Source organism: Carassius auratus, chromosome 3 (genome assembly GCF_003368295.1).
Source record: "Carassius auratus strain Wakin chromosome 3, ASM336829v1, whole genome shotgun sequence".
In the NCBI taxonomy this organism is placed as follows: Eukaryota; Metazoa; Chordata; class Actinopteri; order Cypriniformes; family Cyprinidae; genus Carassius; species Carassius auratus.
The window spans coordinates 6,260,783-6,278,868 of NC_039245.1; the positions used below are offsets into that span (position 1 = coordinate 6,260,783).

The 18,086-nt window shown below is 37.7% G+C and overlaps 1 protein-coding gene across 6 annotated transcripts in view; it reads left to right on the top strand.

Annotated features, from left to right (window-relative positions):
* The first annotated feature begins 2,546 nt into the window (after positions 1 to 2,546).
* LOC113045065 (trinucleotide repeat-containing gene 6C protein-like) overlaps positions 2,547 to 18,086 on the top strand; it is a 56,301-nt gene continuing 40,761 nt past the window's right edge. For 5 of the 6 annotated variants that reach the window (XM_026205201.1, XM_026205215.1, XM_026205224.1 and 2 more), the window contains exons 1-3: positions 2,548 to 3,167; positions 11,447 to 11,549; positions 12,068 to 12,089. In XM_026205201.1, coding sequence (XP_026060986.1) covers positions 11,487 to 11,549; positions 12,068 to 12,089 — 85 coding nt within the window. In that variant the 5' untranslated portion in view covers positions 2,548 to 3,167; positions 11,447 to 11,486. Of the gene's footprint in view, positions 3,173 to 11,446; positions 11,550 to 12,067; positions 12,090 to 18,086 lie in introns of all 6 variants that reach the window. The other variant, XM_026205208.1, reaches the window with a different exon arrangement.

Genomic DNA, 18,086 nt, shown 5'->3' on the forward strand with positions numbered 1-18,086 from the left:
TGCATTGGCAACTAATTGAAACAAAACAAGTATGAAGTACTTGAAGTAAAGCGACAGAAATATTTAAAATATTTAAAAAGCAACAGAAATATTTTAAAAAATAATATTTATATAATATGTCATATTTAAAAGCACATAATAATATTTCTAAAACTTAAACTGAAATTAAAATGAAAGCTAAAAATATAAAAAGCTGTTAAAGCTAATTAGATAAAATTAGCTATAAAAGATAATTCCTAATATTAATAAATGCTACAACAGTATAAATAATACTAAAATATGACAGATTCCACGCAGACTGCATGTTGACCTGTTTATGGTTAATAAATTAATAAATGAATTGTCACCATTGTTTTCTATCATTTATCTGGCTTCTTTGGACACGATTTACCAATATTCTTCTTTGAATGTGACAGTTGTGTCAGAGAATGCCCTAATTTCAACATTTCACTTGGACATTGAGATTTGTGATGCTGCCTAAGATGCCTGGTCTGGCTCCATCTCCTGCCCTTATCCATTACAGAGGTCTTAAGGGAAATGAATCCAGCCCAGAAATGCCTTGCCCATAATTGTGGCAACCTGCATACATGTCATCGGACTGTAAATCAACCCATATTCCCAATACATGCACACCCTAAAGGTAATTATGTTATTGTCTGAAGTTGCTCCCAGAGACGAGACTTGATACACTTTTTATTGTCTGGGTTGCCCCTTTCTCAGCTCTGTGAAGAGGTGAAGTGGAGAATAATGGACCTGAGTTATCACGACAAGTAAGATTAATTGCCATGAACTGTGATCGGCCCTCCCTGCCAAGCTGGGCTTTTATGCTTCTATACATACTTCATCATTAAATGCACTCAGTAATCACGTTTCTCCACTGCCACCACATTACATATCTCAGCTGTAATCCATATGCAGATGACATTAGGGCGGATTGTTATTTAATTGGCCCCTTGAAGGTCTGTCAGCATGTCTTTATCGGCAAGCCCTTGTCTTTTAACTACCTAAAGAAACCCAGCCTTCCCCTCATATTCATCTGGCTATCAGAAGCGCACTGGCTGTCACTGGGTGGATGAATGCTAATGAGAGCGAGAGAGATGAGTTTTTAGTGAGGTCGGGTTTTGGCTCATTGCTCAGCGAAATGTTTGGCCAGCTCTCTGATCATTTTTGTCTTCCTCAGTCCATGCTGTGATAAAGCTGTAAGCAGGAGCGGGATAGAGGAGGAACCATGTTGCAATGTTAAAAATGACCAAATGTATTTTTTACTTGCATGTCAAAAATCAGAAATCTTTCAAACCCATATTTAAGTATGACAAAGACTGAATAATGGTACTATTAAAGTCATGCATGGTAACATGGTAACACTTGGTGATGTGTCACAAATTGTGGAAACACAGCTCTATGAAAAGATTTTTTAAGGAACCTTTCTTTATCGCAAAGAAAATTTTGTTGAAAAGGCCAGTGTTGAGGAAAGGATTTGTTGGATAAAAGCAATTACATATTGTGTGTACAAAAATGAGAATTGTTACAAAAGTAAGGAGGGGGGGGGGGTATTTCTTAATAAGTATATCAGTTTTTCTGAGATGTAAATACAAATGAGTTGCAGATAAAATGTTAAAATACTCCATATTCTCACCTACTTACATATGATAATATAACATAATTACAATAAGGTGGTGCATAAATAGGCAACATGTTCTCATACACGGAATTACCTCTAAATTACAGTATTTTGTGTAGAAAAAAAGAAAGTGTATTGCAGAGTGGTGCTTCCTAATACATAATTCTGCATAAATAAATGCTGTTCAAATACTAAGATCTGTGTGAATCCCCTGATGTGAAATTTTGTCCACCTTGTCGTTTGCACAATATTTTGTGCATTTTATGTGTAACAATTATCAAATTCTGCAAATAATAATGGTGCACACCATTTTAGTTTTGATGTTTGTTCTGTAAGAGAAAAAGATGTGCTTGCAATGCAAATAAAGGCATTTTGTCCAGAGGGTGTTCTAGCAGCCCAATAAACCAGGAATGACAGAACAAAGCTGTAAGTCTATGCCGATTACTTCCTATGTCAGCAAGGGATAAATAAACTGATTGTCTGTTCATTTGTTTTTAATTTTCAGTTCATAAGTTAAGTCATAATTAAGAGATGCTTTTCAAGTGATGACTAGTGGTTGGTTGAAATAGCGCCCCCTTCCGCTGGAAAGATATCTAAAACAAAAACATACCTGAGGCGGGATGATAAACAAGCAATAAAAGGAAGCAAGAGCTCTCTGTCTTTTATATATATTTAAAGTCTTGCTGAGAAAGCCCGATTAATGATTAATTCAATGTGAGCTACACACGGGATGTCTGAGTGTACGTCAGTGTGTGTGTGTGTGTCTGTGTGTGTGTGTGTGTTGGGGGAGGGGAGAGGTAGTTCCTCGACCCTCGTTGTCATAGCAACAACAAAGGTAGCGCGATATTTTAACAGAGGGGTTGGATTGTTTGTTAGTTGAAGTCACGTGACGTGCCGCCGGGGAATGGGGGCACTTCCTGTTTGACTCCACTGAGACCTGAGACGCTGTTGTCAGTTTCAACAAAATGGCTGCGCGAGCGCCACAAACGAAAACCCAGTGAACGCTTCACGTCAGTGCAGTATCCTTTTAAATGGATGCACTGGAATTTCCCCACCTTTTGAGCATCGGGACATTTAACTCGCGTGGACTCTGTTACACACGTATTTGCGAACTAAAGGCATGCTGATATATTCCCTTTAAGCACTTTACGTTATATACATCCAAAAGCATACAAAAGCTCGAGCTGCCGGTGCGCGCGCGCGTCTGTGTGGGTGTAGCTGCTCCTGAGTGAGGATCGCCGAAATGTTACAGCTGATCAACCCTGATCTTGCTTGCTGACGTGCAAAACTGCCGTTTAATGTCCTTCTTATTGTTTGCACTGGTATTTCAGAGTTACCCCCTCCCTGGACAAATTCCACTGCATAATGAGAGGTGAATTTCTCAACTGGAAAGTCAGGCTCGCCATTGCAGCTCAGTGCAAGAGTGAGTGTCTGACTGCGTCTGAATAGGATCTGATCTGTGTGTCAGACAACATCCTCCTTCACCATGCAGCTCCTGCATCACATTTGAACAGCAGACCGCAGGTGCTCCGTGTGCGGAATAAAGGTAAGGTGAGACATTTAAAAAACAGTTATAATATTTAAGTAGGCGGGGTGTGATCATTTTGGTGTACAGTGACAATGCGTCATTGTAGCATGTACTTTTGTGCTATTTTGTTTCTGACAGAAGAAGCGCATAATTATCAGCTGGCTCTCTCCAGGTTTATTTAATAACATGTGCTTTCTGTTCTGTTTTGATGGTTCGAAATAGCTTGCGTGTGCAATTGTTTACCCCCCCCCCCCCAAACATCAATATTGGCCCATTTTCTAAACAAATGCGAGATAAGTTTCCTTTCCTATCTGATCACAGTCTCAGTTAGGAGTCATATGTTCGCCCGTTGCGTTGTAAACGCCGTAATTCGGAGCTCGAACGGTGTGTTTGTAAATAAATGTGTCTAGTATTTGCTGGGAGTCCCGTCACGTCGTTTTGATGCTCAAAAATGTTGTCGATGAAGACACCTCTCTAGTTTTTGAGATTGTGTTGTTATGTTACAGCTTTGGCAATGAACGATAGCGAAACAACCGCTTTGGTGTTTATATTTCCATAGGGTTTGGATTGGAAATATCGCGCGAAGAGCTGCTTTTATTTCTGATTAAAAGCTCTGATTCACTGTATGCTCGATGCTCGGTCGTTTTGCCCTTGAATAAAAAAAAATATAAAATCAGATTCCTCAAAATAATTTTATTTGAGAACAAAAATGTTGTTTTATTCTATATGTTCAAGGCTTGTGTTTCCCAAGGAAAATGTTAGAGGTTTTATTGGCGAAATGCTGTTTATTTCAATTGAGAGTAATGTTTACTAATAGTTTGCAGCAATATGTCAGTAATTACGTTGTTAGTACTGTGAAATTGTACTAAATTCATTAGAAATATGACTCACACAACGTAAGCTGTCATAATGTTTCTGTCAGTGTTTATTTTCTTTTTCGAGAGTGCTTGACAATGCCAAATTACCACCGTTTTGTTGTGGTAAAGTTAGTTGATATTTAGACGGACACTATGGCACATTTTCTGAAGGGTGTTGAACAGATCTTCTTGGCAGTGCTGGATAATGCTAACATGCTTACCTTCTGAGGACAGCACCAATGTCAAACGTCCCAATGGCTGTCTATGTGGTGCAGTTGCTAATTTGGCAGGGAGAGTTTCTGCTCCCCTCACATGGTTAGGGGCCCCCTTGTCAGGGCCAGACCTTTGAAAAGGGCTGTGTGTTCTCCAGGAGTGAAAAAAGAGGCCACTTAATGCTCAGATTACCATAAAGCTTAGGTCACATTGCCCCTCTCAGCTTGTTCTTATGAAGCCTTACCAGCATTACTGTGGCTAGGGATTTGCACCATGTGGCTTCATATTTGGTCATTTGCAGCTATTGGTTTTTGAAGTGGAGTCATAGTTGTGATTCCCTTATGAAACTCTTATTTTATAGTAACTGTGGCATTTTCAGCAAGACCATAGTAGCCACAGATTAAACCATGGATTGCTTCTCATTTCAGTGGTTAGATCTATGTTAGAGTTAACTGGTTTCCTATACAATATCCATATTATAATGTTTTGTTAAAGTAAAAACATGGCTTTTTTTTTCAAACAAATAATGTCAAGTCAGTATTAGTTCGCATGTGTTTATATTTATGCCTATATTCTGCAAGCAGCTCTCGTTTTCTTTTTTTTCTTCTACTACTACTATTTGTTTACTTAATTTTCTGGGGCACATTTTTTACATTTCCAAGTTTTTTTCTATTGCTATTTTTAACACTTGTTGGTGATATGCCACATTGCACTGTTGGAACATGTCTCAGTTTAGCATTTATATTCAAATCTAAAATAGAGACTCCCATTTGAGCTTCTCACAGTCACTGGTATCAAACTAGTAATGCTTAAGGAATCCCTCATCGGTTTTTATAGCTGAATGATTAGGTCCTATTAATTCCCACATTCCCTTCTGAGCCACCTTAAAACTATGAGTGTTGTTGAACAAGAGGTCTTGAAGATTTTCCTTTAATAACTTTATAACATAAGCCTGTAGAGTTGAGAATATTAAGACTCTTGAGACTTTATTTACACGTGAAAAGCCATAAGATATTTTAAATGTATTTTTGTGTGCTGTTTTTTTTTCTCTATTCATGCAGGTCTAATTTAAGGAGGTTGAGCTGATCTACCTACAGTTTGTGTTTTTTGCATGAGCTTTACATTCCTCTTTGATTGGTTGAGAACTGTAGGCCAAAAGGCCACTCCGACGAGTCTTTCAAGGGTAAACTTGACTCTTAGAGAGAGACACACTGAAGCAGTTCTCTGAATTCATTAACCTTTTTAAAAGTCATGTTTTATTTGTAGATTGCCATATTTCATCTGCTTGGTTGCATGCAAAGTGGCAGCCCTCAGTCACTGCAAAGGCATATGGTCCTTCCTGTCCATCAAGACTATCAGGATGACTTAAATAGTTATGAAAATTCATTCATTTACTCACTCTCATATCGTTCTAAACTTTGGTTTGATATTTTAATAAATCCATTGAAGGTCCAGGTAACCATAGAAGGACCAAAAAGATCATAAGTGTTGTAAAATGTATCTGTATAAGCAGAGCAAACTTCTGAATCATTGTTTAGATGTAAATTAAAATTGTTTATTAAACCTGTTTATCGGATAAAACCATTAAACCACTCAATTCATATGGATTCATTATATGTCATCTCTGGATCTTTTTAAGTTTTGGTTACCTGGACTTTTAACAGAGGGACAGAAAACTCTCAGGCTTTACTAAAATAGCTTAACTTTTGAAGATTAACCAAAGTCTTATGAGTTTGAAATAGCATGTGGGTGAGTAAATGATGACAGAATATTCATTTTTGGGTGAACTTTCCCTTTAACATCAACAACATTTTAGAAATGCATAGGACTGGAAGATTGAGTCTATAACTCTATGAATACACTGTTCTGGAGCAATTTGTGGGTGCTAAAATTCTTGCAGTTATTTGATCGTTCATCTGAATGATTTATGTTTTGTGGTATTCAGAGTATTTGTGGCTTATTCTGTCCAAGAAATGCCCATTTAGACAGGAAGAGAGCCTCTGAGCGACATGTAGCAAGCCACAGTTTGTGGTGTTTCTGAAATAGATGGATACCACAACAATAGGCTGGCTCAGATAAATCTTATTCAGAATAAGCCATGATGACAGTTTCTCTGACCTTCAGTGTTTTTAATTCCCTAAAAGTAATTGATATTGATTATTTCACAGGCAGAAAATAAAGTAAGATATCGAGTCTGCTTGATATAAAGTGACTTTATATTGTATTATATAAAATCTCTTTATATTGTGCTTGCATAAAGTACCCTTTAAAAGTTTGGGGTTGGTAAGGTTTTTTTTAATATTTATATAAAGAAGTATTTTATACTTACCAAGACTGCAATTATTTGATAAAAAAATGCAGTAAATCAGTAACATTAGGAAATATTATTCCAGTTTAAAATAACAGTTTTCTATGTTAGTATAATTAAAAATATATTTATTCTTGTGAATTTTCAGCAGCCATTACGCCAGTCTTCAGTTTCAAGTAGGGGTGTAACGGTTCACAAAATTCACGGTTCGGTTCGATACGATACACTGATGTCACGGTTCGGTTCGGTTCGGTTCGATACGTTTTAGATACAGCAAAATGTAAAAACATCTCAACTTTTCAGAATGCCGCAAGCGCACCGCGGGTCATGTGACAAGAACCAACCAATCAGCTTCATCCTTTCCCGTAACAACGTTGAGAGCTCAGCCAAGATGAAGGAACAGCTGATCATAGTTGTATATGGATTGCAATTTTGAAATAAATTCAGTAGCTCTAAGCGATTTTTAGAGCTGCAAATCCATTTATCCTTCGCTGAAATAGAGAGCACGTCATTGTTGCTTAGCAAAGACAGACGCCTCATGAGCGCTTCTGCCCCAGCGCTTTGGAAAGGAGGAGAAAGACGCGCTTAGCGTTTTCCATGCGTTTTTAGGCACGATATGTGAACGGCCCCTAAGGCGCTCGCTCACTCAGCACGCGCTGAAGGCTCGTTGCAAAATGTCTAATGCATTTAACAGACCAGAAATATAAGATCCTAAAATAACCAACAGGTCTGGTGTTTGGGTTGGATTCCCTGTAAGCTATAATGTCTAAATGCTGCAGGGATAGTTTGCTGCGTGCATGTTTCTCCTTTTTTTCGTCTTTTCCCAGATAGTACTGACGCATATATCCCAGATATTCCCGCTGTTTTTTTTTTTTTTTTTTTTTTTTTGTAATCCCGCTGGTGTACCCTGTCATGTTGCAGATGCGACATACCGTTGTTTTTTTATCCACCACTCTCTTGCCATCACCATTATAGCTTAAAGGGAATCCAAAGTGCACCCAAACACCAGACCTGTTGGTTATTGGAGGATCTTCTCATTTCTAGTCTGTTAAACGCATTGGCTATTTTGCAACGAGCCTGCAGCGCGTACTGAGTGAGCGAGCGCCTGCTGAGTAGTACCCTAACATAAACATATAAGTTGGTGTTTTTTTCTTCTTCGGGAGTGTCAGGGGCGTTGCCTATTACGTTGTTTGGGTTATTGGGCTACCTTGTTGAACGCATATCATTATATTTCTTTCTCTCTCTCTTTTTTTTTTTTCAAATATAATTAATTACTCCAACGAACCGTTCGGTATACATAATGCGTACCGCGTACCGAACCGAAAGCGTCGTACCGAACGGTTCAATACGAATACGCGTATCGTTACACCCCTAGTTTCAAGTCATTAAATGCTGACTTGGTGTTCAGGAAACATTTCTTATCAAGTCTTTACTGCCACTTTTGATCAATATAATGCGTTCTTGATGATTAAAAGTATTTCTTTCTTTAGAAAAAAGAATGTAGCGGTCTCCAGTCTGGTTTTGTGTGGAGTGTGCATCAGATGGTCAGGGAATGTATTGTGGTGGTCATTAGGCACGTCTGAGGCTGGGAGGGAGAAAGAAAGTCATACAGGTTTGGAAGGACATGATTGTGATTGATTTTTTGGGTGAGCAGTATTGTTTCATAGGTCCAACATAAAGCTCTCTGGAGACTGAAAGAATAGAGGATGAAAAGCCGCAGCCGGTTACAGGGTTTCACTTGACAACCCCCTCTCCTCACTCAAAATTCACTTGACAGTTTTCCCCCACTTGATGTATCACTAATGATCTTAGAACTGATCATTCTCAGTTTAGCCCTTGTTACATGAGTCTCCTCTTATGCTAAGTCCATTAGCGTGCTGAACTGTTTTTATTTTATTGAGACAAATGTGCAATCGCTGAAAGACCTACGTGATTTGAGTATAATGACAGGGGTCTTTATGCCAGGCATTTGTGTGATCTATTAGGGCAATAAATTGTCAGCAGAGCTTGTGAAAGTGCTTTCATTAGTGACTTTGTAGGAAGATGAAAGTCATCGGACTGCTATGACAGCGAGTCAGTCCACTGAAAAGCTTTTTTTTAGTGGCTGTTTGGTCACAGGAACTGAACCTATGGAAAACATCACCTTCACTTTTTTTCATTGGCATTCTGGCTAGGATGTTTTCCTCTGCTGAATTCAAAATGTGGCTAGCTGCACATGGTCTGGAATTCATAAAACAGGATTTCACCACTGTTTGGTCGCCTGTGGAAATAAAATCGGACTCTTTAGTCTGATATTTGTTGAGTGTGGCTGGATGACTAAAGGAGAGTTTCTTATTATCCAGGGGTTTACTGGCACGTCAGGTTTGGTCTTCTCAAATGACACTGAAGTTATGGGTTTCTGATGCGTGATTGTGTCGGATGGAGGGGCTGCAGATTTCTTCCTCTCTAGGCTGCTGTTGCCAGCCAGCAGGTTCCTGAGGGCTCTTAGCTCTCTTGTTTGTCTTGCAGCGTTGACATTTTTGGCTCTGTGCCCAGAGAGCGTCTAGCCCCCCAACCCCTTACCACCACATCTCCACTGTCTCTTCAACTCGCTCATCCCCCTCCCTCCCTTCCTCCACCTACCACTTTTTCCTACACTATCACATTGACAGTGACTTGGATCGTATCGTTTATTAATATATATTAGGACAACGATGAAGGCTGTTACGTTGTGGGATGTGTATTTAATAGGGTTGCTCCGATCACGATCGGCCGATCGTTATGCGCATCTCGTCAGTAAAGCCGGTTCTCTAATCATCGGTTCATTCCATCAGGTGCGTGATTTCACATAGAGCAGCTGTTACTACACAGAGCCGTTGTTAATAGAGAATATTTTTACTAAATTCTGATGGAATGAACGCAGGCTTCGTGAGCATAGTAAACAGTAAACCCTAAACATTTGAACAGTGGTGTATCAATTGTATAAACCTGACAACCGGTAATACACCAACATATTGTGCAGTGCATCCCTAGTTTAAAATGTTTACTCAAGATTATCTGAGAAGAAGAGCTGATATATATTTAATCTCAGCTTGTATCAGCTTTCATCAGTCTTGGCTTGATGCATCTGATTCATGTCACATTTGTTTGTCTCTGATTCATATACTCAGAGTGGCAAACAATAGACAAAGTTCAAAGTCAGTGATTTTATTCCTAAAAGAAGTGTTCCTCTGAATCCCAAGCACATCCTTTTTTCCTGTGAACTTCTTGTTAAAATTCTTTTCTGGCTATTGTTACCAGAAGTGCAAAGATTCAGACCAGCTCTTACACAATTCACCTCTGTTCACAAATAGTTTTTTTTTTTTTTTTAGAACTCAATGCTGTTTTCATTTATTTTGCAAGACTAGTGATTGGATTCTGCTTAACTTTGTCTTAAAGCAGGTTGGTCTTTATTATCTAATGAATGTGTTGGTGAGGGACATTTTTCTTGTATTTTTCTTTAATACCTAGAGAAGAGCTTAGGTTTTGTTAAAATGTTTTATTGGTGGTCACTGGTAAACCAGGCTTTGTTTTAGTCTGAAGAGCCACACTAAGTTGATTACATTTGTAGGTTCCCTTTCTGCATGACCAAGCATGTAATATATTTTTTTCATCCATTTTTTGGTTTTGTTTTACTTCAGCTACTGTATAAAGCAAGCATGTAAACTTGCACTATTGTTTCTAAGTGTGGTGTTATTAATTTTTTTTTTATGTTAATACACATTTACTTTTATTCAGCAAGGATGCATTAAACTGGTTGAAAGTGACAGTAAAGACATTTAGAATATTGCAAATGTTTGTATTTTTAAACTGCTATATTCACTATGATAAAGGTCTATATTCATCAAAGACATTAATATTTTAAAAACATATTAAGGGACATTTTTTTTTTTTTTTTTACTAAAAATGTTCATAGAATGTTCATGTGTAATTGAAGTCTGGAGTAATGCCAGTTTCATTTGGGCAATCTGACATGTTATCAGTGTTTACTGTATGTTTTCTGTATATTTTATGTTATATTTAATTATTTCTATGTATTTTACTATATTTATAAGAATTTGGTTATCTATTAGACTTTATTATAATTAATTTACTGGTGATTTCCTTGAACTGTCCTTGGTTTGATGAGTGGTAACGTGATGTCATATGAATTAGAAAACATATTTTTTTGCTAAACATCCTAAAATAATTTATTATGAGTAGAGCACAATAAGAAATGCACAACGTGGCGTATAATGCACAGCTAGCCGTGCATTATCCTGCCAGCACTGACAAATTCAAATTGTTAAAGATGTTTGCAGTGCAGTATTTGATCGCAAGATAAAATAGTGCGGTAAGACCACATTTATTTGAATGAATGAAAATACATTTGTTGAAATTACTGATCAACCTATTCAGAGCGAGAGAGATGACAAGAGAGATGACAGTTGTGTGTGCGAGTTACCTGCATCTGTGCACTTCTCTCTACAAACGATGAAACTCGAAGGTGCTAGTTACTTAAAACAGTGATTTTTACCTCCTCATTGCTGGTAAATATAATGTAGCGATCCAGAATTGAAGCTATTTTATTAATAAAGCGTTTCTGTGCTTCTGGATGTTTGTGTGTCTGTGCATTGCGATCTCTGATCTCACTCTCTCTCTCTCTCTCTCTCTCTCTCTCTCTCTCTCTCTGTGTGAGTGATGTGTTTGTTTATGTGCATCAATACTGAAAGCAGCACATTAATGTGGAACGGTGATTAAACTGACTTGGAACTACCTGTGCATTAAACGGTTTTAATGCATACCTGCCAGCCAATCAGAATTGAGTATTCAAACAAATGTGTTTTAGAGTTACTCTATCAATTGTCTGTATTTGTTTTAAAGATTGGGACTAGATAACACAGCTGATCTGTTTTCCACAGCCTTGGCACAAAACACGTCACACAAGAGTAGAACCATTTGATGGAAGAAAAGAAAAAGAAAAAGCAAGAGGAAAAGAAAAAGAAAGAAGCTGCTCAGAAAAAGGTCAGTTCTCTCCTGTAACCCACAAGCTTTCACATAGAATCTTTTGCTTTGCATCCTTCTTATAAAAGCCACTTAGCGGACACCTTACGGAGTCTGTCATAAGCTTCTGAAACCTATTCACTGATGTAAACCTCAGGTGCCAAACGGGACACCTAGAGCTCACAACAATCTGTTTAGCATCTGCCTTTGAAGCTCTGTTCAAACACAGACAGTTATTCTAGTGCTCATTTCTTAGACCTCGTCAAGGAGTTAGAAAGCCAGTGTTCTCATCATGCTTTAAATAGTGCAACTTTCACCGAGGTTGCACAGGCCATATCCTGCTGCTCTTTGGGTTGATTTAGCCCCAGATATTCATCTAGATCTCTATTTAGCATAATACTGAAATAGTTAATCAATCAATTATAATCGATCAAATGTTTTCTGAGATTTATGGTCCTCTAGTCATTTCTTTATGAAGCTTTTGTACGCTGGACCTGTGTAAGTGTTCATTTGTGTCCACCTTTGTTCTTTCCTTACAGGCTGCTGAACAGAAAACCAAAGGTCAGTTATGATTTTCCTTTGCAATGGTTTACTAAAGCATGAAGTAAATTTTTTTAAAAGATCTTCTCCGTATACATATTTGTGTACCATATGCATCTTCTCAAACACTACTAGAGCGGCAAAACTAAAAGTTGCATGTGCTCCAGAAATATAAAATGCTAACTGGCTAGTGCATCTTTATAACGTGAGTTTGGAGAAGGTGAAAAGAGTACATCTGATCAGGGTTTGTGCAGTTATTTACTGTATGTGGGCGATCCGAAAGAATTGGCACAAGACAGTGAAACAGTTGGTTGAGACCAGTCGGACATGTTTGCTAACTGCTGTTGGATTTAGACATTTGTGCTTTTAAACCTTTAAACGGTAAATGATATTGAGCAGTTGTAACTGGCCCTGCAGTAAATCAGGATTATATTCCTTAATGTAATGTAACTTATTTGTAACGACTTCTTCACAATCGTGATGCTGCATATAAAATATTTTGCATACATTGTTCAGATTTTATTAGTATTATTATTGTTATGGAAAACTGCCAAAATTATAAAAGTGTTATTAAATTCACACTAACTAATAATAGTGTTCAATAGCAATCTATCCATTTCGTCATTGCATTCATACCCCAGATTATGAGTTGTGTTCGATAATAATACTTTGGTGGAAATAACATTTAAAATATTTTAAACGAAACCCAATTTAAAATGGTTTGATTTCATAACTCTTTTTATTCATCCTGAATGCACACAACTAAATCATTTCTTAATATGTTCACACTTGTTTTTCAACTTTTTATGATTTACAACCAAAGTATAGTCGTAGTTTGTATAAAGAATTAAATGATTTTCACACCGTAAATATTAAAATGGCTATATATGTCTATAGGTTTAACCTTAATAATAGTTTTTTTTTATGTAAAATCTGTGTCTGGGACAATTATAAAATCTATACATTGAAAGCATTTGCAAAGTAGACAATTAAATGGAGAAAAGTTTTCAAAAAAAAGAACCACTATGAAATAAGTTCTTGTAGATGAAGAAACACTCAATAATTCAATTGTATCAGTCCTGGGTTAGTCTCGGTTAAATCATTGTTAAACAGCAGGTCTAAGACATGATCCAAATTAAAGGAGAAGTGAGAGTGACAGCACTGGAAGAGAGACCGCGGGAGCGAGAGAGGAAAGTATGTGCTGACGTGTATGGTTTAGCACTCCTCGCCTCATAGGACAGGTTATGAACCCATATTTGAGAGAGGTGAGGTATGAGGCAGTAAATTTAAGACAGCAGAAAGGGCTTTTTGAGGGCTGTCGTGGGGCAGATGGGAGAGGGGCTTATGTCATGTGAGGGATAGACAGTCATAAATCTCATTAAGCATCTGCTAATGCTGGAACTCTCAAACATCAGACTTGATGCAGGAAGAAATGCTGGTTTAGTGCTCACAGGGACTTTCCATTGCAAAATACTCCAGGGAACTGAGTCGTCATTGTCCTTCTTTCACATTTTCATCCCCCAAATTTCTTTATCACTGCGTGAGTCAATGCTGAGAATCTTTCATTTCTTTAATCGGGGTGTACTAGGGGCATTTGCAGAGTTCTGCTAATTAGATCTAATCTAGTTTTGCTTTGTTTCACATCTTTCTTTATCCTCTCTTGGGCCACGGTTCCTAAGCACACATTATCTTCAGCTGATAAAGATATGTATCTTCCTTCTGCCTGTTCATGAATTTGCTGGGTGGCTCGACGTGTGCTAGATTTCTTCTGCGTAATGAAAAGTAAGATAGATCAAAGTGCTTGTTTGTTGAAAAGGATTTGTCGATGGAGATAGTGCAGTGTAACCCTTCTGGAGCAATGGTGACCTTTATATATCTAAGCATTCTAAACACAAGATATTGTCTTGTGATCTGACAAATGTGATCCAAACAAATAGACACAGTGAGTTATCGAAGAGCTCTGCCAAATGATGTTCCTTGTTATGATGGGTTTTGTTGATTTAAATTTTTATGACTTTCTGGAAGTTAGTGGACCGTTTGAACAATTAGTTGATCTTAAAGGGATAGTGCACCCAAAAAAATGAATATTCTGTCATCATTTACTCACTTCCGTAGAACATAAAAAATATTTTGAGAAATGTCAAAAAATGTTGTACATGCAATGGAAATAACTTGTTTGGTTTACAACATTCTTCAAAATGTCAATTTAAAATATTGACAAAATTTGTAATTTTAGGGTTAACTATCCCTTTTCAGGAAGCTCTGTTTATCTAGACTGGTTAAGAGCATGTCTATCAGATGCCAGATGTGTTTTTAAGATGTATAGATGCTAATCTCAATCGTTCAGTGGGGTAACTGACAGGTATTCAGCTAACAAAATGACTGAATTATGAATCTAAAGTCATCAGTCATTATAAATACAGAGACCTACGTGTTAATAACACCAGGCGATTTGAAGACTGACAATTATTGTCGTGAAATTTGTTAAAGCTATGACGTTTGAAGGCTCAACACAACTTCTTTTAGTCTTTTAGCTTGCTCAAGCCTGGTCTGTGAAGTTACTATAAATGCACAAACACTATAGTTTATTTAGCAAATTGTGATTTAGGCTATAGCTTTCTCTGCACTGCAAATCCCTTTAAAGCACTGCCACTAAAAACATTAAAGCAACATAAAAAGAAAAAAAAAGTAGTTGACCTCACTTATCGCCTACCAGTTGACCATTTTGACCATGCCTCCTTCTAATAAAAGGATTACTGAATATGCACTGCTCTTTGAGTGTTAGATGGATGTTTTACATTCGGTAGGATGTCACCTAAAGAGTGTTTGTATTATTAGGGAAAGGTGAAGGTAAACTTTGAGGCTTGAAGCTTTGGAGAGACTCCTGGAGGAAGCAGCATTTTCTTCGGTACATAGTGAGCAGTAGATCTTTTTCTTTTCAAGAGAGGCCCAGGAGGCCCCACACAGGGGCACATGCACACACACAACCTGGAGAAATTCACAGGGAGGTGCTCATGCCAAACCGACGTATTTTTGTGGAATGAACAGAGAAGTAACAGAAGCAAAAAGTTTGATGGAAAGCTGCCGTAGCTGTCTGTGTCAGTGGAAGAAGAGTGTGATGGAGCTGTGTGAAATAAAGAGTGAGAACCTGCTTAAGTTTCCTGTCAGCTCAAGTCTCTTGGTTTTGGCCACAGAGAAACTCAAAGGCCTCGGCAGATATTCAGGCAACTGAAAAAAACAACCACCCCCTTCACCTCTCCCTTTTCTCCCAAGCTATTTCTTTCTCTTTCACTTTCTAACTCATTGTCTTGTCTTATCTCAATCTCATACACACCTCATGGACTAATCAGGTTTGCTGCTGGTTTTTGATGTGCTAAACCAGATTTTTCAGCTTTTTATCTGATCCTTTTTTTTTTTTTTCAGTTCAGGCTCCATTTTTTCACTTCAGCCACAGATATTTTGTCTTGCACACTTATTTTATACTTTTGGTTGTCTTTAGCATAACATTTGCCCTACTTTGCAGTAATAAAAAAACTGGTTGTCTAAATTAAAGCACAAATTTATAATGTGGTCTGACCAACTTGACACGACGGTTTCAGTTTGAATCCAATTATGATTTTGTGATGCACTGAAAAGTATAGATTTTTTTAAAAAAATTGCATTGTAATTTGATGAATGTGATTGAGTGGGTGCTGTTTACTTGAGAAATAGTGGTTTGTGTACACTACTTGCTGGATTTATGAAAGTTTGCACTCTGCATGTCGTCAAATCTTGAAATGTTCTAAAAAGAGTTTTATTAGAGTCGTGCAGTAGCAAGAAACCAGCTCAGCCTCAGTCTAGTCTGTCTATATTGTACTTTTCAGTACAATTCAGTACATTGGTTTCGTGGTCGATGCTAAACGAAATATGTTCTCTCCATCTAGTAGGGCATGGTGTTAGCAATACTTGGATCATGGGATCTATTGATAAATTGCATACTGAGAAACAATATCTGGTAGTTATTGAGGGTTGCAAAATATCTTATATATTTTTTCATATACCTATATTTAGTCAGTTATTCTTTACAATATTTTGCTGAGACTGCCATGCCACTGTTTAAATGGCATTGTATTGTATTGCAGTTTTATTGATTTTTGACTCCCTTCTACACTTCAGGGAAGCATGAGCAGCTATTCTTTTTATTGTTCAGACATCCTTGTTTGTACTGCAGCCTGTTCACACTGGTATATGATAACTATAAAGTTTTATTAATAATGACACAGAGGAACAATATAGTTGGGATAACTTTAGAATCTTTTTTTTTTAAGATAAAAACATTGACAGCCAATACGAATCCACATTATTTAAGTGGCAGACAACATACCTCCAAAAACTTTGTTGTCCGTTGATGTGGATGCTAATATAGCAATAGTTATCATTCTTTGGCAATCAGGCAATCAGGGGCAGTTCTAGAGGGGTCCATTGCCCAGCAGGCCTTCGTCACGCTGAACATCAACACAGGTTGTTTGTCAGTTAACACCTGCTCTGCTTTAAGGACTTGCTCATTACAGCACTTTTCTATGCAATATTTGCCAAGTTAGGCCATCGTTAATTACTGCTAATGACTCAGTCTGGCTGTCCGTCCTTGATTTCCTCCATTCGTTAGGAGTAGTTTGATCCCCTGAGATCTTGGCATCCACTGTACAGGCAGAATACAGGCTGCTGCACAGACAGCTCATCTGAAAGGCCAGGCACTACCCACTGTGTGCATGCAGGGCAGTGAGCAGAAGGATGACTCATGGCCTAGTGATGCATGCCTTTTGGATGATGCTTTTCAAGATCTGAGCTTGCGTTTTAGAAATTCACGTTGTTGTTACTAAAATCCTCCCCCGGCAGGAGGCTGGTGCTATAGCTGGCATCCCATTTGAAACACTTTTGTGCCTTTCTGTTATTGCAAAGGCATTGTGATTCATCTTATTTGTAATATATTTAAAGGTTCTGTATGTAGGATTGACACCGAGTGGTTGAACTAGGTATTGCAGCCCAAGTTCGAAATATTGGAGAGGGTTTTTTTTCACCAGGTCCCTCCTCCACAGACTTGAAAGACACGCAGTTTGCCAGATTGACAACACGAACAGGAACAAGTGCACCGAACGATTGAAAGCATTGAGCTTATATTTTATGGACGTTGCTTCAATGGTAACTACTTGAATCAAGTCTCTGAATCAAATGGCTTTGGATGGTGTAATATGTTCTCAAAACCAGATATGAAACTATTTGATTTGACATTCATTTGTTGTTATGTAGTAACATGATCTTGTTTATCTGTATCTGATATAGGTGTATTATGTTAATGTTTCAGCATCGTCTTAGAGTTTTTCACTGCTCATTTTAGTAACAGATTATGTATCCTTTTCTCATTTAGTTAATTACACAAACACTTTGCATCATATGGTAAACTGCAGTCTAATAATGAAGCTTTATTTCTCTGAGATGCCCTCATGGAGTCAGTGGGATGAAATGGGCTTCTCGGTTTCTTAGACTTTCACTCTTTTGAGTCGATTCTATAAGGCAAAGATCGCCAATTGAGACCTTTACAAAGGATCCCAGAGATAGGAAATGGCGTGTATTATAAATCCATCTATTTTCATCAGTAGTAAAACTACTCTGCTCTTTAATTCTGTCAAATTTCTGAGGCATCAAATGTCTAGCATAGTTTACTCTGCCTGATTACATTTATTTGATTGAAAATTGACTTTTACTACAATTACTACAAGGAGAGTCGCAGATCAAGCAGCTAATCAGACAAATTTAGGCCTTTTTGTTTAGTCTTTCCATCAAAATATAATTGTATCTTCAGGTGCACGTCTTTTTTGTCAAATGTCAGTTTAACTTAGCACTGTGTAAAAAGTAGTGAACATTTGTTGTTTAGTAAACAGCTTTGTAGAACTGGGTTTTAGGCCAGTGAGATTTGACTGTGGGCTGGGCTACCAAGTGTGACAGGACAGAAATGGAAACCAAACAAGAACATTGTATCAC